The sequence below is a fragment of the Tenrec ecaudatus genome, chromosome 4 (assembly GCF_050624435.1).
Source record: "Tenrec ecaudatus isolate mTenEca1 chromosome 4, mTenEca1.hap1, whole genome shotgun sequence".
Lineage (NCBI taxonomy): Eukaryota > Metazoa > Chordata > Mammalia > Afrosoricida > Tenrecidae > Tenrec > Tenrec ecaudatus.
This window is the reverse complement of record NC_134533.1, coordinates 147,595,500-147,620,978: the sequence shown is the minus strand read 5'-3', so window position 1 is coordinate 147,620,978 and position 25,479 is coordinate 147,595,500. Positions and strand designations below refer to the sequence as shown.

Genomic DNA, 25,479 nt, shown 5'->3' with positions numbered 1-25,479 from the left:
AACTTTGAATAAGGCACATTGCTTTAAATATGGCAAAATAGGTGTTTCCTGGTTGAGGAAATAACGGAAGGAAGGTTGCCTGATCAGAAATGTCATGGGAAGTAGTGCTGACAGGACTGCTGAACAGGGTGTGTGTCCCAAGCAGATATGTGGTGTCATAGAAGTTACCTAGGAGCCCAGAGGGAGATTGCCAGGGGCAGTGACAACCAAAATCTCATTGCCACTGATCAGATTCTAGCTCACAGTGGCTCTATTGGACAGAGAGGAATTGCCACTTTGGAGTTCCCAGACTGTAAATTTTTACAGGACCAGAGGGCCTTATCTTTCTCCCGCAGAGTGGCTAGTGGTTTCGAACCGCTGACTTTGTGGTTAGCAGCCCAACTACAACCCCAGCATTCCTCTCATGGGTGGTTAATTTACATTTGGGGACTAATACCTTAGGTTACCACCTGGCAGGGCTAAGTCCTCAGTTTATTTCCTTGCCATGCTTGAGCGTAGTTCTTTAATATGGGGGAAGGGTGGTGAAAGGCGACGTTTAATGGGGAGACAGAAGTGCTCCATTTACTGGCTGACTCCATGCGCCCCATGAGACCATGCATCTGAGTCATTTCCTCAGCTCTCAGAAAAAGGAAGTGGGAAGTTGAACACCTTCCGTGTACTTTTTTTTAACCAAAAACTCTGTTCTTCAGGCCACAAAGCTACTACAAAGGTGAAAGTAGGCTTCCTGTGGGCATTTCAGATCCCACTCCTTTCATAGGTCACTCATTCCTTTTATTAGGGTTAGAAGTTAAGGAAACACTGTAATCACCAGCCATCTCAAGCCAGGGCTGGAGCAATTATTCAAATTAGTTAACAGATTTATGTACCTCTCCTCATTGCAGGGCAGTTGAGAGGTGCACTCTTACAGACCCTTCAAAATCTAGGACCCCAAGTTTAACGCTGAGGAACTTGAAGGTCACTCTTTTGAAAAAGTCTGTTCTGACTTTGGAAGCCACAGCTAGCAGAGAGTGGAGCTGAGACAAATCAGCCTCCTCCAATCTTACCTCCAGTCTTATTAAAGACCTTCGTTTACAGTATCTAAACCAAGCCCCATGGCTCCTCTCACTTTCGCAAAGATCCCTTAAAAGGGAAAGCAATAGAGAGGCGAGCGAGAGGCGAGCGAAGTGCGAAGAATAATCTTTAACACAGCTGGCTCAACAGAACCGTTCCATTTAGGCAAAGTTCAAAGGACTACCAGGCCACAGTTCATTGGTGCGAGCAGACACACGTGTAGCCTGCGCATGCGCCCAAATGAGAGCCACCCGCCCACCCCCTCCAGCGAGACCTCTTCAGCCAAGTCACCAACCAGCCCTCTTAATTGTCCGCCTCCAAGACTAAACCTTCAGCCAATCGGGAAGCCGGAGTTATCAGAACGTCACATTTTGCATATACCCTCCTCTCTCCACGCTACGTCAGGACCCCACCCGGGCGGAGGCAGGGATTGTCACCTAAGCGCTCCGTCCTGGCACCTGATTGGCTCTCCGTCCAGCTCCGCCTCCGCCGCCTCCCGCCACCGCGCCTCGGCGCGCTCACTGCCGCGGGCGGAGCTAAGTACGCAGGCGCGAGCCCTGCCTCTCTCTTCTGGTGGCCCGCCCTCCCTCCTCCCCCTCCCTCCCCTCCCCGCCCCCTCTCCCCTCCGCTCTGGGGCTGTGCGCGCGCGTCTTCCTCCTGCACGCGCCTCAGCTAGTCGTGTGCCTTCACCGGAGCTTCAGCCGCCAGCGCTCCTTTCTCCCTCCGGCGGAGGAGCGGGCGGAAGCCTGCGCCTCGATCGCTCCGGCGGCAGCCGTAGCTGAGGGCTCGGGCGGCCGCCGCGGCGCGCGATTCCCCGGGTGGACCGTACCACCGCCCGCCAGCACGCGGGGGGAACCGCCCGCCCCGCCGCACTCGCCTCGGCGACCCCGCGGTGCTGAGGCGTCGCCGCGCCCGGGAGCGTGAGCGCAGAGCCGTCCTCGACCCGAAGCTCGGCGCCCCGCCGGCCGCGCCCGCCGCCGGCCCCACCCATCCGGGCCGAGGAGGCCGCGGTCATGGCCGAGACGGAGGAGCGGAGCCTGGACAACTTCTTCGCCAAGAGGGACAAGAAGAAGAAGAAGGAGCGGAGCAACCGGGCGGCGAGCGCGGCAGGAGGCGCCGGCGGAGCCGCGGGCGCGGCAGGAGGCGGCGGTGGGAGCGGCGGAGCCGCGGGCGCGGCAGGAGGCGCCGCCGGGAGCGGCGGAGCGGCGGGCGGCGGGGCGGGCGCGGGGGCCCGGTCGGGCGACGGCGGCACCGCGGGGGCCGCAGGCCCCGGGGCCGCCACCAAGGCCGTGACGAAGGTGAGGGGCCGAGAGGCCGGGGCTCGGGGCGCGCGCACTCGCCCATGTGCCCGTGCCTGCCCCCGCCCTCCCGGGGCAGCGTCCGGGGCGGCGGGGGTGAGGGGACGGGGGGGGGCGGGCAGACGGGCGCCGAGGCTGCCACGTGACGTGGACTTCCCCACGCCGGCCGGTGCGCCCGAGCCGGGACCCCGCCAGCCGCGTGGCTGGGGCTTTGGCACCGCCAAGGGGCAGCTTGCCCTGGGCCTGAGCGCCCCACGCCGAGCAGCATCTCCCGGGTGCCCTCGCCGTTGCCCGTTAGAGCTCCACAGTCGCCGTGATGGCATCGTTTTGCCTCTGACTCGCTAAAGCAAAGACTTTCCAAAAGTCCTGGGCAACTCGGGTAGAATTTCGTTGGAAGTACTGTTGGCTTCGTTTCGCCCTGCTTGTGGCCGCTCCGGGAAGGGGCCAGGTGGAAGGAACAGTATTTGGCTGCTGGGCACGTTTGTCCTCTAGCCGGGCTGCCTCGGAAACCAGCAAGGACTCGCACCAGATCAGACGAGCCCGTAGAGGTTTCAGCCACCTGATCCCCTTTTCGTAGTCTGATAGTTGCCAAGGTTGAAGGTGATAAGAGCCTGGAATTCACTAAATAGTCGTTGTTTTACAGGATGAAGATGAATGGAAAGAATTTGAGCAAAAAGAGGTTGATTACAGCGGCCTTCGAGTTCAAGCAATGCAAATCAGGTATGGGTGGTTGGGTGACCTTAGGAAGGTAACCTTAAAGGAGGAGTCTACGGGTAGGAGTCCTAGAGGTGGGCAAGGGATGGGAACTCACTTGGGAGGAGACTGATTACAGCGTGCAGCCTTGGAAACCCTAAGGGGCAGTTCTGCCCTGCCTTACAGAGTGGCTGTGAGCACAGTGGGGTTTTATTTTAGTATGGGCTTGGTTTTTCCCTAGTGGGGTCCTCGAGGTGTAGTAGTGCCCACAGTTGGAAACCACCGCCCCCTCATCTGGAGAAAGCTGTTCATCTGTTTCTCTCCTCTGTAGTAATTGTTTCTGCTCTTCTGCCTAGCTGCCTATTCCAGTCTTCTAGACAAGGTTAGGTCTTTATTTGAGACAGCTAGAATGGGCTTTTTTTTTTAACTTGGTATATTGGTGGGATTGGGCATAGTTTTTTATTTTAAAAAATTAAGGTGGACATTTTCCCACGTTCTTCCCAATAATTTAATGAGTCTTTTTTTGCTACCGAGGTAGCATGACTCAGAAAGGTGCAGATTGTGTGGGCTTCAGTGAATGGACTGGAGCCCTCAGCTCCCAGTTGGTGAAGCTGCCTACGTCCTCTATCACCTGCCAGCTCACCGCCATCACCCAGAGGAAGCCCAGCCCTGACACCCAGGGTTTCCTAATGCTGAGGTTTATGGCAGCAGAAGCGTGTTGCTTTTAACATTCAAGGAAGCAGTCATTTCTAAAGTGTCAGATTGTTTGGTTTAAAGGAGAATTATTCAGGACCTGCCTTTACCAAGCTCAATTTCTGAAAGTCAATGTTAGATTGAGGTATAAATAAAATCCATGTTTGGGACCTTAGTAATATTAGGAAAACATTGAAGATGAATAATCCCTTGTTCCCATTTTAAATACGTTCTATCTAGCTACAATTATCCCTGGTTTATAATTTGTGTGTGGTGTTAGTGGATAAACTCATTTCCAAAAATGAATTTTGACTAAAAACTGTCTTGACCTTTGCACGTAACTGCCTTCTGTTTGTGCTTCCATAATTTAGTCAGAGATTTCTGACACTGAATACTCAGCGTTGTGTCCTGGGTGTTTTCCCATACATTGTTTCAGTCCTTAGCCACAGTTGCTAGAAACCTAGGAGATGGGATTTCTGCTCTTAATGGCCAAGTGATTGGATTGGAGTTCTACATCCAACCATTTGTGGACCTGCTTGCCTTTTCAGATCTCTTTGGGGAGAGCAGTTTAGAAATGTGTTCTGGTTTCTTGGGGAAACTGGAACTAGAGTAGCCAAGTGGTGTGGGTTTTTACCATTTGGAGTTAATGTGTGTGTCTGTCTGTCTCCCTCCTGTTCCGTTGCAGAGGAAGGCTTTTGAGGTCGGCCTTCCTCCCTGCTGGCCCTGAACTGGCTTCTTTCAGACATGAATTAGTTAACAGGAGGATGAGGGGTTGGCATTTGCACTTACCTATACACTAGTAGTACTTTGAGAGGAACAGGGTTCAAGTTGACTGAATGCTATCATTTTTGTTAAATTACAGGTAATACTGAAACTGAGCTTGTTTTACTATCCCATGTTTGGGATTGTGTTCTTTACTGTAACTATCAAATAGTTCTGAAATGAATGAAATATTTCATAACAGTTTTGTCAGCTTCCCAGAGGCCTTCATAACCTCAGCTAGTAGGAGCGAATGTTGTGGTTGACCAATGCATGGGTTTGGATTTGTGGCAGGTCCGATCCCATGGGCCTCTCACAGTGTCCCATGCCAAAGCAAACTCACCCCGAACCATTGCCTGGTTTTACCTGGTGGGCTGAAGGCACTGAAGCGGGTTGCACAATGAAATACAGTTCTGGTTGACCTGAAATAGACTAGCTTATTCTTCCACTCTAGTCACTATCTTCCGCCATCTTGTTTATGAAGGGTGAAGCTCCCGTGAACATGGAAGGGTTAAACTGTTAGCAACAACAAAGAGAACAGGGTGGGGAGATGGAGCATTCATCTCTAGGGAGGCCTGAGCTGCACAGAACTTGACCCAGGAACTAAACTCTGTTCACTGGGTGGAAACAGCTCACCTTTGATTTTGATGTCATGAAAATGTTCAAACACTGCCTCCAATACCAAACCGATTTCCCACAACTGTGGGAGAGAAGTCCCAGGTGTTTCTCAAGAACATCCCCCACCCTAGAAGCCCAAGGCACTTGGGGAATTTTTTGTTGTATTGCAGATAAAGAACAGCTAAACCATCCATATTTGTTGTTCCTGGTGGCTGGCCACCTGGCCATCCTGAATGACACACTCACTCTCCAGACCAGTAATTTCACGACCAACCAATACTAAAGTAAAAACAAATGGCCACTGATGGCCCCTCTCTGGGAAAGTGACAGTGCCAAGCCAGAAATTCATGAAAAGGTAGCCAAAATATACAAGACTATACCAGATGTCATTTTTATATTTGTATTTAGAATCCATTTTGGTGGTGGCAAAACTATTGGCTTCATGATTTACAATTGTTTGGATTATGCAAAGGAAAATGAACCTAAACACAGACTTGCAAGATGTGGCCATTTCATAGCTTTCAGGAAAAGGCAGCTGGCACTGAATAGTGACTCCCTTTATCTGAGGACTAAGGACTGATGCTTCAGGGCAGAGAGGGGTTTGACTTTTGGCTAAAATGCAGCTACCACTTGTCAGTAGAGACTTGCATGTTGTGCTGAACATGTTTTAGTAGAGCTTTCTAAACTAAAACTAGGAAAGAAATCCTGGTGGTCTTCAGAAAATCAGCCTTTGAAAATGAACATAAGTCTATGACAAAATAACGATGTATAAATTACCAAGGGCACATGAGGGAGGGGGCAGCGAAGAGGGAGGGGGGAAAAGAAGACCTGATGCAAAGGGTTCAGTGGAGAGCAAATGCTTTGAGAATGATTGGGGCAGGGAATGTGCAGATGTGCTTTATACAATTGATGTATGTATATGGATGGATTGTGGTAAGAGTTGTATGAGCCCCTAATAAAATGTTTTTTTAAAAAAAGAAAACGAACATAAGTCATCCATTGTCCATGTATTTGCTTGGGGAGGGCAGTTAAAAGGCTGGATTATTTTATTTAATTTTTTTTTTGGGGGGGTGTTGACAGTTAATTCCGTGTCATCAGGATAAAAGCCCTCAATGATCATATGTGCAGAGAGTAGGTTGCCCACATTAATGGAGTGGACTTGATAATGTTGGGAAATTGTTGACATGGAGAAAGATAAACCTGGATTTGTCTGTTAGCTCTTCTGCTTACGTCTTGCCTAACAGTGGACAGGTCCTTTGGTTTGGTGTTTTCTCCCGGCGTTTTTTGTTGCTGAGACTAGATAAAGTAAAACATAACTAATTCAACATGTTATACATTGGCATTTTAGTGGCAATGCTTAACATTCCACTTGTACAACCATTTTCAGCCTTTTTGGGGTTCTGACTAACAAATTCACTGCCTCTTAAAGTTTCCACCTAATCCTACCAAGTGGCTATTGTCAACTTGATCCCATAGATCCCATTGCTCAAGGCCAGCGTTTTTTACTGGGTAAGCTAAACTGCTATTTGGTTTTAAGATAACTTAAAGGAATGAATATTTTGGTTTGAGATGTAAAGAGTCCAGCCATCATTTCAGAAGTTAGCTGTCCTCTTTGATTGTAGAAAGTCTGGAATTAATAAGAATTTGTAATTTTGTTCTCAGGACTCTTCTCTGCACCCTTTGTTCTTCTGGTTTCATGACAAAGGAGGCAATTGTTATTGAAGACAATTAGCCAGACATTCCATATCCTATTTCCCAATTCTGTTAACTCTGTTGCTCTGGGTAACTACAGAGGCCAGTAACCTGGATGGCTGCTGGCAAGCCTTTAAGACCCCAGGCACTACATAACAAACTAGGTGGTGGTGGGACAGACATACTTAACACATTTTTAGTCCAATTAACTTGGATGGCCCTAGACCTCCAAACCAGGGCACCATATCCTATGAAGTGTTTGGTATATACACACACAACCTTATCAACTGTTCTTGTTTTTGTCATTGTATACATACCCTAAAAGATTAGAACCAAAACTCACTGCCATCAAGTTGATTGAGACTCCTAGCAAGCAACCCTGTACAAGGTTTCTGAGGTGGTAAATTTTTGTGGGGCCAGGCAGCCTCAATTCTTCTCTCAGGAAAGCAGTTAACACTCCAGCACTTACTGGACAGTGCCACCAGGGGGCGGATTCCTCTACAGTGGGGCTTCAAATAAGAACTGCCGCTTGGTTTTCCATAATGGCTACAACATTTTGTGGTTCCTACCTGTAGTGGGTTAGGAGTTCAGTTTCTCCATGTCCTTTCCAACGTTTTTGTTTGTCCTTGTCATGTTGACTGTTTTTGCTACCCTAGTGGGAGTGAAACTGGGCTGAGTCAGTGCACTGAAAAGTTTCATGTCTGCCTTAGCGTTGGTTTAACCATGCCCACAGAAACCCCTCTCAGCTTTTAAATCTTGCTAGAGTTCCTGAGTCTTCTGTAGCTTGGGGGCAGAGGGGGCAGCAGAATGGGAGAGACCCACCTTGGCTTTCTTACTATAGGTTAGGAATGGGAACTTTGGAAGTTGCCTGGAAAGAACTTGAAATTGTCATCCTGTGTCCTTAATTTTTTCCTCCTAACTGTTGGTTTGGAAAGATGACAAATGTTAGAAACGTGATAGGAATAGTACAATGTGGGATGCTGCTTTATGCCCAAGTTTACCCGTTGCTTTACCATATTTGCTTTTCCTTTTTTTCCATGTGTAGTTGAGCACCCCCACGGTAGTAATCTTCAAAACTTTTGACTCCTCACAAACATTAATACTACTCTGTCATAGTCCACTGTCGATTGGAAGCCTTACAAGTTCTTGGGTAGCACATAATCTGTAATATATTGCATTCAGGTAAAAACCACCTTAAATAGGTTAAAAAAAAAAAGATTTCCCCAAAGGTGCAAGGTTTGTACACTAGGCATAGCAACAGCGGTGGCTTAATAAATTTTTCTTTTACATTTGTCCTTATTTATCTTGAGATGGCAGGCAACTTCAGCTACAGGCCTCAGCAGCACATAGCAAGCAGTTAAACTGTTCCTTGTTTATTGGGAGCACTTCCAGCATCTGTAGTGGCACTTTGAATGGGTCTCATGGTGGTATTCAGGGTTTGTGGCCTTACACTAAACACAGACGCTATGGGCATTAGGTTAGAATCCTGAGCAATCACTTTCCACTGCCCCAAATGGACTTTTTCTGGAGAGACAAACATTGAAATGTTAATCATGTGTTTGTGTTGAGTGTAAGTGGAATTAAACTTGAGGTGGAATCTAGTCTATGGCAGTGAGCTTTTTAAAATTTTGTATTTAATTGCAAGGTTTTTTTAAAAAATCACTCATAGTGGTGGTGTGTTCTCCTTAAAGAATGAAGTTCCTAGTAACTTAGTCATGTCATACAAATACAGTCCCTTTTTACATTACCAAATGGAGAAAAAAATGGGTGCCTGTAGAAGATTCTTAAGATTCCGTATGGATGTGGGGGGTGGTTAGTGTCTGAAATTGGTACTAGTAGGTGGGTGCCTAATGATTTTCCATAGCAACTTGACGGCTGACCTTGTGGATATGAGCAATGAGGGCGAACATTGTGGTGGTAGAGACTGGGGACACTTTCATAGTATTTTTTTCCTGCTAGAGCTTTGGCCTGGCTTTCTGAAATACTCGGAATTAGCTGATGTTGCAGTTCTTTGGCTCTCTACAAAGTCAAGAAGTAAAATGCCTTGATCCTTACCCCAGATTTTGTGACTTTTGCTCTTGACCATCATTTGTGCTTTGTCTTCAGGGTCAAACTGGTAAAGCCGTGTTGCAGTTCTTTCAAGAAGTGCTTCCAAATCTTGATCCCGTGTTTCAGTTTAAAGCTCTGCTATCCACAGTTGTCAGGACATCGTCCTGATGGTTCCCTCAGGAGGAAAGTTTGCTCGGCTTTAATTTTTCAGTCAGAATTGTGTGCACTGATGGTGTTTCCAATTGCTTCTTGATATGGATAGTCTGCCACATTGGGCTTCACGAACTTCAACATCATCTTTTTTAAAAAAGTCACCCATCTGTGACTGATTTTGGAGGGCATTAGTCCCGTACGCTTTTTGTTACGCATCAGGAGTCCCATGTGCTTTCCAAGCAACCATCAGAGCCTTTCCGTGACACTAACCCATAGAGCAGGTCGGCATGCTGAGGCTCCATCCAGGTACACACTTGAAAGGGGAAGTGGCTTTCCAGAAGTAGCAAAGAGCAACTTCGGACTTAAATGCCAAACTTATCATAAAGGCTAGTTTTGCGTCTAAATTAATATATTTTATTCAAAGTCACATCTGGCCCACATACATTTGGGTCAGATATTGAATGTTGGCATGCTCACTGAGGAAAACTTTGCAGCAGGTTTCTTGTCTTGGCTTTGGCATTTGGAGAGTTGACATTTTCAAGCTTCCATTTTCTCTCCCCATATTATAACAGTGGGCAGTGTAATAGGAGCAACCCCGTGGAGATCCCAGCGCTCCCTTCGGTGGAAGCTCAGTCAAGCTAGTTTGTGGTTTAGCTGTTAGCTCCTAGTGTGGAGGAAGAGAAACTAAAGTGCATAATTTTCATAATGTCCCTTGAGGTGAGATGGTTCTCATCTTTACAAATATGTTGCTCCTCAGGGTGGGTAATCCTGATGAACCTGACAAATGAATTTGTCAGACCTTAAAATAGAGTGTTTCTGTCATAAAATAGAGAATAGAGTCCCTGGAGTAAGAGGCAAAGTGAAAATACCTTTGGAGTCCCCCTGTTTGGGTTCTGCTACTTTGTAGCCCTAGGAAAGAGACTTAAATGTTTGCGTATGTGTTTGCTCCTGTGCACAGTGAGTGGGTCACTCCTCCCTGCCTCAGCAAAGGTGCCTTTGTCGAGACAGTGTACTCTACAGTAGTAGCAGTGTGTAAAAGTCTCAAACTTCGTGTGTAGGAAATGATGTTATATTTGCGTCACATACTGTCTTCTGTGGAGATCGGGGACTGTCGTGCAGAGTTGACATTTTCTGGAATAGATGGCGGTGCATAGGCTCCAGCTCATAGGGGGCCTGTGTCCCACAGAAGGCAGCACTGCCCAGACTGGCGCCAGCCTCACAGTGGTTATGTTTCAGCCGATTGTTGCATTCCCTTTTTGTCAGTCTATCTCCTTGAAAGTCTGTCTTCTCTGCTGATGTTCTCTCTGCTTCACCAAACACGTTTGCCCCAGGAACTGGACTGTCCTGATCATCTGTGCAGAGTGTGTTGTCGTAACGCCTTGCCATCCTGCCGTCGACGCATTCGGGCTGGACTTGTAAAACAGATCTCTGTGCCCTCAGCTCCTCTTCTAACCATCCTACTGGTGGCACTTTCCCTTTTCAACCCGGAGGACACTGGGGCCAGCAAGCAGTTTAACTGCCGTACGGCAAACTCTACTGGCTAGCAAATAGCAGTGCCTGAATTTGAATCCAGGCAGTCTGGCTTTAGAATAGGGCCCCTGAACGATGTTCACACGGAAAAGGAATAAACAAATTGTGTACAGTAGCACCTAGAGAGCTACTTTTGTTAGTTTGCATTAAAAAAGAAATCATTCTAGATGTTTCAATAGTAGATAAACAGAGATTGCTGTAGTTACTCTTAAAAAAAACCATTTTACTAGGGACTCATACAACTCTTATCACAATCCATACATACATCAATTGTGTAAAGCGCATCTGTACATTCTTTGCCCTCTTCATTCGCAAAGCATTTGCTCTCCACTTAGCTTTAGTTATTCTTAATTCATTTCGATCTTCTGCAAACCCTAATTTTAAGTAAAAGCTGTGTAGAAAATTCAGATTGAAGTTGAGTTGACCCCTCGTCCCTTCTCAAATTGCCACTTCAAGTCTCAATTTTGAGATGACCTTTGGTTTGTGAGTGAGTCATAAGATAATGCAGCCATTGTCTGTGGAATTTTTCTTTCTAAATATCTTTAAAGGAATGTGTCCTTTGTAGTCTGGAAATGTATTGTAATAGAAGTGAAAGGCTAGCTCCCTTAGATGCCACCTAGTTTTTTCTTTTGAAGCTAAGAGAGGCTATGATTTCCCAAGGTCAGAGTGAGAGGGTCACCTGGTAGAACCACTTGGCGCAGTGGTTCTCAACCTTCCTAATGCCGTGACCCTTTAATACAGTTCCTCATTGTGATCCCCCACCACAAAATTATTTTCATTGCTACTTCCTAACTCATTTTGCTACCATTAGGAATCGGGCGACCCCTGTGAAAGGGTCCTTCGACCCCCCAGGTTGTGAACTGCTGACTTAGCAGAAGGAGGCAATGCTAGAAATCCAGGGGAGCTGTGGAGTAGTCAGGGTCTTGTGCTTGGTGGGGAGAGTCAGCCTAGTGAAGGGATGGAGAAGAGGTAGCTGGAGCCCTCGGCTGTGTGCCAGTGAACTGACAAGGTCAGGAAAGGAAGTTGGGTGTGATCTGTCAGTTGGCTGAGTGTCCCTGCTGTCAGACTAGCAGTGTACAGTGTACAGCAGTGTTTGTGTTTACATGAAATAGGAATAGTTCAGCCAAAAGGAAAATTATAGTCTTGAAGGACTTCTATATTGTAATTCAAGAGCAAATACATAAAAGCTGTCATTTTTAAAACCACTGTAGGTGGTGTTGAGGAGAGCAGGTTAGTTAGCATTCAGGGATCTTTTGCATTTATAATCACTGTTAAGCCAAAGATAATTATTTCATTCTCTTCCCTTTTCACTGGGTGCAGAATGCCTGTCCTTGAGTGGTGTGGGGACCAGGTAGTGATGTTTGTTCCTTCTGGGGAGCGGGAGAGCCTGGACATAATTAGCATGCCGTGTGGTGGGCGTCATTGGGCATGGCTTGCCTCTCCCGTTAGAACATGGACTAATTCCCATTTTGAGGGTTTTCCCTCAAATTCGAATCTGTTTGTTCTCTTTGATCCTAGAAAAACAGTAATCTTGCTTTGAATTCTGGTCCCTTTGACTTCCTGGTACAATTCACTCTTCCTTCTGCAATCATTTGAGTCAGTGGCTGGCATCTTGCTCTTCCTTTGGCCTGGTATAAATCATCAGGCAGATTGTTATAAATCAGCTTGCCACAGCTCTAGCTATTTCTGTTCCAGAGTGTGTGAAGAGGCTCACCACTGGGGGGGGGGGACATTGGAACGAGAAAGGAAGAACAGCATAGACAAATGGTTTCCTAAAAACCTTTGCTGTTTGGACTGTCCCCTGAAGCCACACCATGTGAGGAGGGGCAAGTGCTGACCCGTGGGCATCCAGACGTGCGTGCATTGGCTGACCTAACATCTGGACTGTTTCCTTGGTGTGGTTCTTTAATTGAACTCAGGTGTTTGCTTTCCCAACAGTGAAAAGGAAGAAGACGACAGTGAAAAGAGAGAAGACCCCGGGGATGGCTGGGAAGAAGGCGGCGGCGGTGGCGGAGGTGTAGAGAAGGCTTCAGGCCCCTGGAATAAAGCAGCTCCTGCACAAGCTCCTCCTGCTCCAGTAATGGGTGGGTAATCTGCCATCTCTCCGTTCAGGAGGCGGTCTCATTGGGGGGCGTGTTCTGTACCACTCGTGCAGTTGCTGCTGCTTGCTCCGCCCGAGAGGCTTTTGCTCTTCTTTAAAGACTTAAATGATAAAAGGAATTTGGAAGTTAGCAATAAAGTTTCGTAAGTATAAACTTTTTGGCTCATGGAGAAAAAAAGACATTTGAATTCACTGGAATTCAAGCTAATTTTCATTTAAGAGCTTTGTAATTAACCAAGAACTAACTTACACCAACAGTTTTCATAGGAAAAGGGATTCTTAGAGCTTCCCCCGTGGTAGAATAGTTTGACAGCCAACTAAGGAATATGAGACTTCGCGTGTTCTCCAAGCCATTTCATTCTCATGTCTTGAAGGCAAGCAAGGGTTCTCTGCAGGCCTGAAAGAAGGTGAAAATTGGCTTGAAGGAAAGGCGAGGGTTCGTCCTCCATATTGTGATGGTGTTTGGTTTGCCAAGGGACTGGAGTATAGAAATAGATGCAGCTGTCTGTGGTGTAGAAATTCCAGGGAGAAGGTGGTGACGGTGCAGACGTCAAAAGATGCGGCTCTTGCTATGCAGAGCTCACTGATAACATCAGCATGTTAATACTCATACGTCCTCTCTAGCCTTTTTATGTTAACATACCCCCCCACCCCCGTTGTTTTAATTTTTGTCTTTTCTGCCAGTGGTCATAATGGTTTCTGCATTGTTGAGTCCAGCGTCGAAGTCTCATTTCTCATCAGACTTGACCCCACCCCACCAGCATCATTGGATAGTGTTGGCCACCCTTTGAGACATTCTTTTCGGGGCTCCACGCTCTGGGCATTAGTGGATTCTGGGTCTCGCAGCCCCCTTACCGCCACATACTAGTCTGCTGTCCACTGAAAGGCATGTCAAAAGTCAGAAATTGGGGCTTTCTCAGTCCTCTCCTGTACCTTCACCCACACCCTACATTCCCACCTGTTTATGTGCCAGTGCCTCATAGACCCCAGAAATATCTTTGCTGCCTGCCCAGCATCTTAATCCAGCATGTGCAAAACAAAACCAGCCGAATGACCCCTCGCACTACCTTTTAATAACATTTGTCTATGAGCTTTTTGAGTAATTGATAAATTCCTTTGGGTCTACTTTGAAAACAAATTCATTCTACCTATGATTAAAGGAGCCTTGACAATGTTGGGGTACATGCTACCCCTCTGGCCACAGGGTCAGTAGTTCAAACCCACCCTCTGCACCGTGGCTGCTCCCAGAAGGATCGCAGTCCTGGAAACTGAAGGGTTCTATCCTGCTCTGTAGAGTTGCTGAGTTAAAATCTATAGCAGGGCTTTGGGGTTTATGACTGATTCCTTCTCATAAAATTCTCATCCATTCTTGTGTTTGCCCTCTTTCAGATTTTTGCTCAGTTTTTACCTCAGTAGTGAGATTCTCCTCACCCACCTTCCTTGGAGTCACACCTCTTTCATTACTGTCTTTCCACCTTGTTCCTCCTGTGACCATCACTGTAACCTTTGATGTAGCATTTGACCATTTGTACTTTTTCCTCTAGAATAGCACTATCCAACAGAGCTTTTCTGCTGTTCAGTCGCTCGCGGTTGGACTTTTACAAGTGTGCCTACTGTGACTGAGGGGTTGCAATGTTAACATGATAGATTTAGGTCAGTGGCTCTCAACCTTCCTCATGCCGCGACCCTTTCATACCGTTCCTCAGGTAGTGGTCACCCCCCAACCATAGAATTACTTTTATTGCTACTTCATCACTGTCATTTTGCTACTGTTCTGAATCGGGCGCCCTTGTGGAAGGGTCGTTGAACCCCCAGGGCTGCGACCCACTGGTTGGGAAGCGCAGCTCTAGGTGGTCATCTGTAGCTCCAGGCCTCCTTGGAGTCATGAGGGTGGGGTGGGGTTTCTCCAAAGGTTGTCTTCTTGCAGCTTCTCTAACTAGGACTTTGCATGCACTTTTTAAGTGTGTGGTTTCTAGGAACCAGGGGACCTTTCCGTAGTGCTATTGGAGCCCTGGTGACAGTGCTTCCATGCTGCCTGCTCCCTGGACAACCAGCTGTTTGAACCCAGCAGCAGCTCCTGAGTCTCTCCCCCCACAGGGACTGCACCTTGGAAACGCTGGGGGCAGCGCTAGGCTGTCCTGAAGGAGAAGAAAGGGCCTCCAGTTGAGTCTGAATCGACCTGACTGCACTCAGTTAAATTCATACTGATATTCATGACTGCACTGATTGTAGTGATTAACTGATGTAAAAGCTTATTTCGATTTTCATAAGTGGAAAACTGCAAGCCTATTTTAAGGATGAGAAAAAGACAAGCAAAAAGCTGAGAGGCTTTGTCTCTAAAATGGTAGCCCACGGTAGAAGACTTGGTATTTGTGTGTGTGTTTTTCCTGAGTCAGAGACCTGTTTTTTATTTGATTTTTTTCTTTTATAATTGCTAAATAGTTGACAATGCAAAAGTAGCTTATTAAAATGCCTAGCATGTAAATAGTCTCTCTAAACTGTTGTAAAATATTAGTTACAGAAACCCCAGAACCTGCGATGAGTAGTGGTGTGTATAGGCCCCCTGGGGCCAGGCTAACCACAACCAGGAAAACACCGCAAGGACCACCAGAAATATATAGCGACACACAGTTTCCCTCCCTGCAGTCCACTGCCAAGCATGTAGAAAGCCGGAAGTAAGTATCTTAATTACTGTATTTCGTTTTAGACCTCTCTCTTCTCTTTGCCTCGGTGAGTGAGATCTAGGGGCTGGGAAATCCCACCTGAGGACAGGCAACTGAGAACTAAGATGGGACCCTAGGATGTGCCCGGGAGGGAGGAATTGGCAGGGGTGTCCAGGCTTGTCTGCAGATTCTCTTACACCTGGCTTCTGTAAATAAACTTGCTTAGAACAGTGTTTCACAGTTCCAATAAATGTGAGTAGATAGAAGGTGTTTAATTCTATAAAATGTACCATCCAAACCTCAGGAGTTAAATGACCACACAGGGCACGTCCACATCTTATTTAAGAGCATGGATTTTAAAGTAAATGGGAAGAAAAACCAATCATTTCAGATGGAAATACCCTTTTGGGTATTATCCCAGTCTTTGTTTCCTGGTGGAGAGCCCGCCCGGTGGTGTGAGTTTACCCTCCACCTTCCATGTGGAAAGCAGGAGGGTAGTCACCACACTGGGCTGGTCAGATTGGTCCCACTCTGACGAACTGGAAGTGAGGGGAGATTGTGTGATGAGCAGAGCTTTGGTTGGGTACGACTCTGGTTACCTTGTGTTCATCAGAAAGATCGTAAAGGTGCAAGTCTGAGTTGGAAGCAATTGCTGTGTCATGAGACAGCTGTTCAACTCTCCAGGTGAAATTACTCAATAGACTTGCTGGCATTAAATTAGACCTTACAGCTTTATCAGTATTCCATGCTTTACATTCACTTGAAGCCTTAATTGGTTTTGTAAGGATTTTATATCCCACTTCTCCCTTTCTTTCCCTCCTCTAAGATTCTTGTAAGGGGTGGCTTTTCTTTTTCTCCTTTTCCCCCTTCAAGAAGAGTATTTGCTAAACAACCTAGTGAAGAAGATAATATTTACTGATTACATTTCTTTTCCCATAGGGATAAAGAAATGGAGAAGAGCTTTGAAGTAGTAAGGCACAAAAATAGAGGTAGGGATGAGGTTTCAAAAAACCAGGCCCTTAAACTTCAGCTAGACAACCAGTATGCTGTGCTCGAAAATCAGAAAAGCAACCACACACAGTACAATTAAGGAATGCTCTTTGCTAACCCTACTAAGGTAACTAGACTGCAGCTACCCACCACGAACAGACACGCATCCTCTGATCCCTGCTGGACGGACAGCACCCGATGCAGACCACTCATAGACATGCTCGCCCGCGGCACTGTGGACGTGTAAAGTGTTACCGCTGCTGCTTTCGTGTATTTGGAATGGGGGAATTCTCATGGTTAATAGAAATGCGTGAACTAGATTCAGCCGTTTTCTTTCATATTTACTCTACAAAAACTACAGCCAGTGGTCATTTCAAAATCTTTTCATGTTCAGACACTGAGCCTTCGTAAGGGCTGGCTGACTACCTCGGACTGCTGCGCTCCTTGTGGACTTAATGTGGATCACAACTTCGGGACCAGAAGGTTCCAGCTATTGTCGATGGGAAACTTGAAACCAGCTCTACTGGATTCCTACCAGAAATCTTGCAGAAAGTCAGCCATCTGGGTTCTGATCTGCTGTAAAAGATGAAGATTTAAGTGACCTTAATTACCCTGTCCTGTGCCCCCTTAAGGAATACTTTCTGTAGTAGCTGTGACTAGGTTAGACTTCTTGGACATGTCGCTCTCAAAAGAACTGATGTGTTCAGATACTCTGGGGACTGTGATTTATAATTTAAAGTTGTATGCTGAGGTAACCACAAATTTAACACAGATTCCACCTAGTGGGGAGAGGGTGGGAGGGAATCATCTTGTTTTGTGTAGTAGTTTTTTAGTTGGCTAGGGCTTTTTCTATGTTCTACAAATAAGGCCTTTTTTTTTTTTTTTTGCTTTTGATGTTAGTCTTTTTCAGACAGAGCATATTGTTTGGTTCAGCAACCCGAAATATGCATTAGAATTGTGAGGTGTCTTGTGACTTTGCCAACCCTTAGAGTGGAACCAAAAAGCCTTTGGTGTTAACGACTGTGGGTGCTAGGGGGTCCTTTTCAGGTGCTGCTAAAGCCGCTAATCAGGTCTAAATTGTGGAGTAAGACAGGCTAACAGATATTCGTTTACTTTGCCTGCCCTTAGAAATTCAAAGCAATGTTAGCAGAACTTTGCCTCAAACCCATTTAAGTTTCATTAATCCTGTGTGATCTTTCTCAAGAAATCCAGATATCACATACTTCTTCTGTTCAACTGGTTTTGGACCATCTTGATGCAGCGATTGTGCCAGCTAGTGCTGTTTTCAACCATTCGGTCTATCTTTGTGTTGTCCACTGGGGAGCCGGGCAAAAGACGAGTGGTACCCCCCTTCTGTTTTTAGTAATTGCAGCTTAAATAGGCAGTCATGTTGAGCCCTTATAAGGGACTTGCAGAACCTACCCAGGGTTACTGAAAAGTTTCATCTCGAGCTGTTCTGATGAATTTTGTAGTTTGTGGGTTTAGTAGAAATACTTGAGAGTGGCGGGTGACCACTTGATGCAGAGTCTGGGTTTCTCCACGATTAATCTCATTGCCAAATGCAGGGGTTGCAGACTTGCTACTGCAAGAGTGAAGCAAGTGGGTGAGTAGAACAATCCGCACAGGAGCGTTTTCCCACAGGCATTCGGGCTTGATGGAAGTGCTGGAATGGCCCTCAGGAAGACTGTTACAGAGTCTCCTGACAGGAACAGGACATGCCATCCACTCCTGGCTAGTAACCGTGTACCTGCTTCTCATGTGACGCTGAGCCAAGAGGAGGTTGGTTGATTCAAAGAGAAACAAGAGGTTCATGGTTAAACTGACAAGTTTATTTGGGAACCAAAAACATTAGAACTTGGACCACATTTCCAGCATAATTCTTCCTGGGGTACCACATTGTGAACTGAGGCGACCATGAGGAAGCATTCTTTAATGGCATTCTAGGCTACAAACATGAAGGCCTGCAGCAGATTTAAAATTCCAACTCCTGTTAAAAACCTTTTTAGAAGATGGTGAAATTATCAAAATGCACATGAATTACGTTTTATAGACTGTATGATGGGTAGGTGAGGGTGTCCATTGTCCCATTTCTTTCTTTGAATTCTCAGGCATGGTTTTGGCGATGCAAGAACTCTGTAACAGTAACAAATTCAATAAAAAGTAAATATATGAACTTTGGATTGTTCCCCGTTTTTTATTATACAACCTTAAAGGACCTGTATTTTTGAAGAGGGTGAAATGGCGTCCTGCCTCGTTCGCTGTGGGAGACTGACTGCGCCCACCCTGGGCGGGACTGGGAGGTGGGGGGTAGCTTTCAGTTGGAGAAGTTGTCTGCAGAGCACTGCCCTGCCAGTGCTGAAAAGACAGTGAAGGTTGAGAAGTGGCTCAGAGGTTGTGTCCAGAGACAAAGCAGGCATGGAAATGTGCTTGTGTGCCGACTTCTCTACTAAATTTTGTATTTTGAATGATGACATGATAGTATATATACTCTGAAGGAGGAAGATTTTAGATCTCTCCCTGCCCCCTTGGAAAAACTTATAAATCTCTCAAACTAGCCACCGCTTTAAATTTCAGGATTTAGCCACAGAAGTCCTTAAATTTCTGAATGAAAGTACATTGCAAGACTTAAAAATGGAACTTAAATGTTTAATAATATACAGCCTCAATAAATTTGACAATACTATTTAAAATGTACCACAGATAAATAAGTCCCTAAATGAGGCTAGTTTCACTAGAGAAAGCAGTTATCAACCTGTGGGTCGTGACTCCTTTGGGTAGCAAAACTACAGTTAGAAGTAGCTATGAAGGTGATCGTGCGGTTGGTCCCCACATGAAGCACTGTACTAAAGGGTTACGTCATTAGGAAGGTTGCGACCCACTGCTCTAGAGGAACAAGCCTGGTAAAGCGTACTGGATTGAGAAGTATGTCTCTAGGGTGGCTCATGCAGTTCACAGCTGTGTGAGCTGGAGATGCTGACATACAGAGCAGGTGACAAGACTGCTGGCTCATTTCTTAAGGGGACTGGAGGTTAGAAAATGACTAGGTGCAGGCAGGATTGAGAGTGCTTGAATGTATGAGGGGATTCTCTCTCCCTGCCCCCAGCTCTGGGCGGAGTCCTCATAGTATGCATTTTTCCCACGAGGTGAGCATTGAGCAACTCACGAGTGGGTGCGCCCAGTGGGTGCCTGGAAAGGTTCTCAGGACACTGAATTTTTTTTTTTGTAGAAGCAATTTCACCTGACCCTCAATTTTGTGATGGCCAATTTAAGAGAATAGAATGCAGCTGTGAAATTTTGTTTCCTGCTCAGGAAAGATGCCGCAGAAGCTTGTGATGTTGAACAGTTTACAAGGACAGCCCAAAGGGAAAACAGTGGTTCTCTCCTTTCAAAAAGTGAACTGTGAGTTGGCAAACCTCATTCTATAAGTCTGTCAACTTACCAGATGGATACAAATGTCGACAAAATTCATGCATTTTAAAAAGTTGCTTTATTGGGGCTCTTACAGCTCTTCTAACACCCCATCCATCATCCATGGTGTCACGCAGATTTGTACATATGTTGCCATTGTTTTCTAGACTTTCTTGTATTTGAGCCCTTGCTATCAGCTCCACCGTCCCACCCTCCTGGCCCCTTGGTAAATTATAAATTACTGTTTTCATATATTGCACCAACTGTTGTTTCCCTTCACATTTCTGTTGTTCATCTGCAGGGGAGGGGGGCGTTCCCCCTTCCTTCCCCTACCTTCCTGCTATTCCCGTTTCTGTACCTGAGGGGCTTATCTGACCTAGATTCCGTGATAGTCATAAAGGTCCGCGAACAGACCTGGAATTATGTTTGTTCTTTTTTTGCTAGTTTTTTAATCTTTTTATTCAATCTTTTGTCTCTTGTTTTGCCTACCTATATAAGATAGGCATGGGAAGCAAGCCAGAGGAGAAAGCAACAGACCGATGGTTCTGAGGGACTGGAGGGAGGAGGTGGGGGAAAGGAGTGGTGAGCAAACAAGACCATAAGGGAACAACTAGGGAATTAAAATCAACAGGAGGACGCAGAGCTCCTGAGGATGTTGGAGCAAGAGCAATCTGAGGAATTACTAAGAGGCAGAAGAAGAGCAAGTGTGATAGTGATGCAGGAGGAAGGTAAAAAGGAAACAAGATCTAGGAGGCAAAGGCTATAGATAGAGGTATAAGCAACTCATAAATATAGAGGTATTGGCCTAGGTACATATGGTAATACATTGAGGAAGTGAACAGACCTTGGGCCTCTGCTCAAGCCCTACGCAAGAACCCTTGGTTTTGACAGCTTGGCATTCTGTGATGCTCATGCTTGCTGAAGACAAAATAGGTGCATATGCAAATATGAAGAAAGCTGATGGTGCCTTGGCTATCAAATGATACAGTGTCTGGGGTTTTAAAGACTCGAAGTTAAACAAGTGGCCATCTAGCAGAGAAACAAGCCCACATGGAAGAAGTACACCAGCCTGTGAGATCATGAGGTGTTGGTGGAAATCAGGTAACAGGCACCAGACGACCCAAAACAAAAAAAAATTGAGAACAAGGGCGGTCCAAGCAGAAACCCAAAACCCATCTGTAGGCAATGGGACAGCCCCTCACAGAAGGGTCACAAAGAATGGATGAGTCAGTGGATGAGGACGCAGTACAGTACCGATGAAATAATATTCCTCTGGGTCTTTGAGGCTTCCTCACCCCCCACTATCATGACCCCAGTCCTGCCTCTCAGCTCTGGCTAGACCAGAGCAGGTACAGATAAGAGAATCTGGATCAGATAAACCCCTCAGGAGCAGAGATGGGAATAAAGTCTGTGCACTTTAGATGTGAGGGGGATCATGCATTTGGACTTCATCCTACCAGGTCAGACTTAATCAAGCTTTCTCTCTAGAGCAGTGGTTCTCAACCTTCCTGATGCCGCACCCCTTTAATACAGTTCCTCATGTGGTGGGGACTCCCAACCATAAAACTATTTTCATTGCTACTTCATAACTGTCATTTTGCTGCTGTTGTGAATCGTAATGTAAATATATGCAGGATATATTTTCATTGTTACAAATTGAACATAATGAAAGCATAGTGATTGATCACAAAGACAATGTCATTATATGTTGTGAAATACTTCTAATTACAAATAAATGAAAATTTGTCTTGAAGCATGGTACAGCATGGGTAACAGTCTTCACGCTGGGTACTGGTATGTGGGCATATATGCCTGTGGGCGGTCCAGCCTGGAGACAGGTAGAGGAGCGGTGTCTCAGTTCCTAAGACCATCAGAAATGTGTTTTCCAATGGTCTCAGGCGACTCCTGTGAAAGGGTCATTCGGTGCCAAGGGGTCGTGACCCACAGGTTGAGAACCGCTGATTTAGAGCTGAAAGGATTGCCTAACAGTGTGCCCAAAAAAGGCCTGGTTGTGGCAGATGGACTGGTTTTGCCACCACGACCATGCATCTGTTCACTCAGCCATCTCAGTGCACCACTTTGGAAAAAAACAGCATGCCCCACGCACCTGACCTTATGCCAGTGAAGAGGGACATGACAGTGATTAGAAAACACAGAAGAGGTGAAGAAAAAACGGGGGAGGTGCTGTCAGCCATCCAAACAGATGTTTGAAAGATGTTTCCAAGAAGGGAATCACAGATTAGACAAATGTATTGAGTGTAAGGTGAGAAGTTTGTTTTGTAAAAAAAAACAACCAAATAGCTTTTTGGAGGGAAAGTTCTGAGGTATTGTAGGGTACCTTTTCACACACAGGGGTACCTTCCAAAGTCGGGGAAACTGGGATGAAAAGAACCGTTTCCCACAAACTTTTTGAAGCCCCAAGAAAACCCGTTTGGTCATAAAATGAAGGCTAATAACATAAAACAATCCTGATCTACTCAAGATGATAACATTACCATAGTCCCATCACTCTACTGCTATAGTTTGATTTTTTTTTTTTGCTGTAGTTTGATTTTAATAATCCAGTCTTTTTTTTATCATTTTATTGGGGGCTCATACAACTCTTATCACAATTCCTACATACATTCATTGTATCAAGTACATTTGTTGCCATCATTTTTAAAACATTTGCTTTCTAATTGAGCCCTTCGTATTAGCTGATTTTTCCCCTTCTTCCTTGCCTTCCCCCCCCCCTGCCCTATGAAACTATGAAACCTTGATAATTTATACATCATTATTATTTTGTAATGTCTTACACTGTCCGACGTCTCCCTGTACCCACTTTTCTGGTATCTGCCCCAAGGAGATTATATGTAGACCCTTGTAATCGGTTCCCCCTTTCTACCCCACCCTCCCTGTACCCTCCAGGTATTGCCACTCTCACCACTGGTCCTGAAGGGGTCATCTGTCCTGGATTCCCTGTTTCCAGTTCCTATCTGTGTACCAATGTACATCCTCTGATCTAGCCAGATTTGTAAGGTAGAATTGGGATCATGATAGTGGGGGGAGGAAGCATTTAAGAACTAGAGAAAAGTTGTATGTTTCATCGTTGCTACACTGCACCCTGACTGACTCATCTCCCCAAGACCCCTCTATAAGGGGATGTCCAGTTGCCTACAGATGGGCTTTGGGTCCCCACTCCACACTCCCCCCATTCTCAATGACATATATTTTTTTTTCTTTGATGCCTGATACCTGATCCCCTTGACACCTCATGATCACATAGGCTGGTGTGCTGCTTCCATGTGGGCTTTGATGCTTCTCGGCTAGATGGCCACTTGTTTACCATCAAGCCTTTAAGACCCCAGATGCTATATCTTTTGATAGCTGGCACCATCAGTTTTCTTCACCACATTTGCTATGCACCTGCTTTGTCTTCAGCGATTGTGTCAGGAAGGTGAGCATCATGGTATGCCATAACCCAGTCTTTTAAAGATCAATTTTTGTACTTTGTATAGTCTAGATAATTTTTAAAAATCCAGATGGATTATTTGAATACAATATTCTCTCATACTTTCATTTCTTGAAGTTTCTTTTGAACACATTTTAAAATTTAAGTCAGTTTCCCCCTTTTATTGTACCTATTCTAATTATAGCTATTGTTTAGATTCATAAGTCATTTTTTATATGTGTTAGGTGAAGTTATAATTTCATCCTTTCATACGAAGATACTCAACTGTTTCTATGGAACACTTCCTTCATAGTTAACGTTTGCCCTAACTATAATGTGAAATAGGCTTTGTGTTAACAGGGAAGACATAGGAGTGGCATAGGAATTAGGAGGAGAGGTCAGATGTCACGTTGGCATCGCTAACAAGGACTGGATTCAATCTTTGTGAATATATGCAAATAAATGGAGTAATGAGAGGGTACAGGGAGAACCAGAATGATAAAGGAATTCTAAAGAACACATGCTCCCAACTTCAAGCTCTACCAGTGTGTGGTCATTACCCAGCAAGTTATGAGTGCCTTCTTGGGCTCTGGTAGAAAAACAAATAAGTAAAAATGTTAAGGAATGATTGCGATAGGTATATTTGTCTAGATATAAAATGAGTCATCCATAGATGATTCCAACCTTTTGAAATTACAGCCCAAGTGAGCACTAGAATTCTAAATACACTGTATTTAGGATACACGTATATGCTGGAAGACAATAGATACAGTAACACAGACACTGAGTAAAAGTAGATTTCGAGTTACCAAGTCTAACAGTCTATTCAGTGTCTTGGTTAAGCTTTTCCAAGGTTCCATTATAGTTCAGCAAGAAGTTTGTAAGATCCGTTGTTTACAAATCTGATGGGAAATTAGGTGTGAGGGGCATGGCAATCTCAACTACAAGGATATGTGTGAGCCGGCAAGTTTAGTGTCCAGGAAGAAGTTGCAATAACTAAAGGCACTTTCTCTAATGGAATGACTTATAATGTTGCAAATATTTATTAGTTTCAAGAAACAGTTTCCAACCAGTTTGCACTCCTCTTTGATTTGACTGGCTTTTTACCCTAAACGCTAATATTAAATCCCAGTGTATTTTTACTTTTTTCTTTCCTGTTTTGGCAGTTTCTGGCCATTCTTTTCAATACCATTTCTTTTAAATCATTTTATTGGGGGCTCGTACAATTCTTATCACAATCCATACATACACCCATTGTTTCAAGCACATTTGTAATTTGTTGCCATCATCATTCTCAAAACATTTGCTTTCTACTTGAGCCCTTGATATCAGTTCATTATCTCTCTCCCTCTGTTCCTCCTCCCTCATAATTTATAAAATAATATTTTGTCATATCTCACAAAATATTATTTTGTCATATCTTAGTGTCCGATTTTTCTGTTGTCCATTCCCCAGGGAGGAGGTTATATGTAGAACCTTGTAATCGTCCCCCCTTTCTACCCCACCTTCCCCACCCCCTCCAGGTATTACTATTCATACCACTGGTCCTGAAGGGGTCACCTGCCCTGCATTCCCTGTGTTTCTAGTTCCTATCTGTACCAGTGTACATCCTCTGGTCTAGCCAGATTTGTAAGGTAGAATTGGCATCATGATAGTGGGGGGAGGAAGCATTTAAGAACTAGAAGGAAGTTGTATGTGTCATCGTTGCTATACTGTACCCTGACTGGCTCCTCTCCTCCCGAGACCCTTCTATAAGGGGATGTCCAGTTGTCTACAGATGGGTTTTGGGTCTCTACTCTGCACTCACCCTCATTTACAATGATCTCGACCTGAAGCTAGAGGGGATCTGCCAGAGGCTTAATCTGACTCTATAGTCTGCAGCTGGGCTTTGGGCTCCCGCTGTCCTTCAGTGCCGTCTACAAATTGGGTGTTCACAATTTTAGCTCTGAGACTTTACTCTTAAGACAGATTTTGTCATTGTCATCTTTGGATCACACAAACTGGTTTGCTTCTTCCGTCTTCCGTGTGGACTTAGTTGGTCCTTGCTTAGATAGCTGTTTATTTGAATACAAGTCTTTTAAAAAAATTTTTTTATACAAATCCTTGTATTGAGGGCTGACTCTCAGTAGATAGCAGCGAGGGAGCTGCTCTGCTATGTTCGAAACCCCGACCCAGAAGCAGGTCTACGAATGGTTTAGCACCAAGCTCCCTACGAACGTTCGGTGCGTGACGGGTGAGGAGACAGCTGGACCCTGGTCCCGACTGAATACAAGTCTTTAAGACCCCAGGCACGATTCTGTCTGATAGCCAGGCACCATCTGCTTTCTTCACCACACTTTGTTGTAGCAGCCT

The 25,479-nt window shown here is 45.4% G+C and overlaps 1 protein-coding gene and 1 non-coding gene across 5 annotated transcripts; both read left to right on the top strand.

The window, feature by feature from the left end:
- The first annotated feature begins 1,689 nt into the window (after window positions 1–1,689).
- On the top strand, window positions 1,690–18,467 carry CDV3 (CDV3 homolog). 4 transcript variants are annotated; one of them, XM_075546915.1, is made up of 5 exons: window positions 1,690–2,348; window positions 2,992–3,068; window positions 12,474–12,619; window positions 15,152–15,311; window positions 16,417–18,467. In XM_075546915.1, the coding sequence occupies exons 1-5, from the start codon at window positions 2,064–2,066 to the stop codon at window positions 16,418–16,420; spliced, it is 672 nt and encodes a 223-aa protein (XP_075403030.1). In that variant the 5' UTR covers window positions 1,690–2,063; the 3' UTR covers window positions 16,421–18,467. The 4 variants fall into 4 exon arrangements, with proteins under 4 accessions (XP_075403030.1, XP_075403029.1, XP_075403028.1 ...); XM_075546914.1 differs by having other exon boundaries at window positions 1,693–2,348; window positions 16,684–18,467; XM_075546913.1 differs by having other exon boundaries at window positions 1,701–2,348; window positions 16,239–18,467.
- Window positions 4,765–4,896, top strand: LOC142447656 (small nucleolar RNA SNORA42/SNORA80 family). Its single transcript, XR_012784321.1, has one exon. It is a non-coding gene; the product is annotated as a small nucleolar RNA SNORA42/SNORA80 family (small nucleolar RNA).
- Window positions 18,468–25,479: the final 7,012 nt, after the last annotated feature.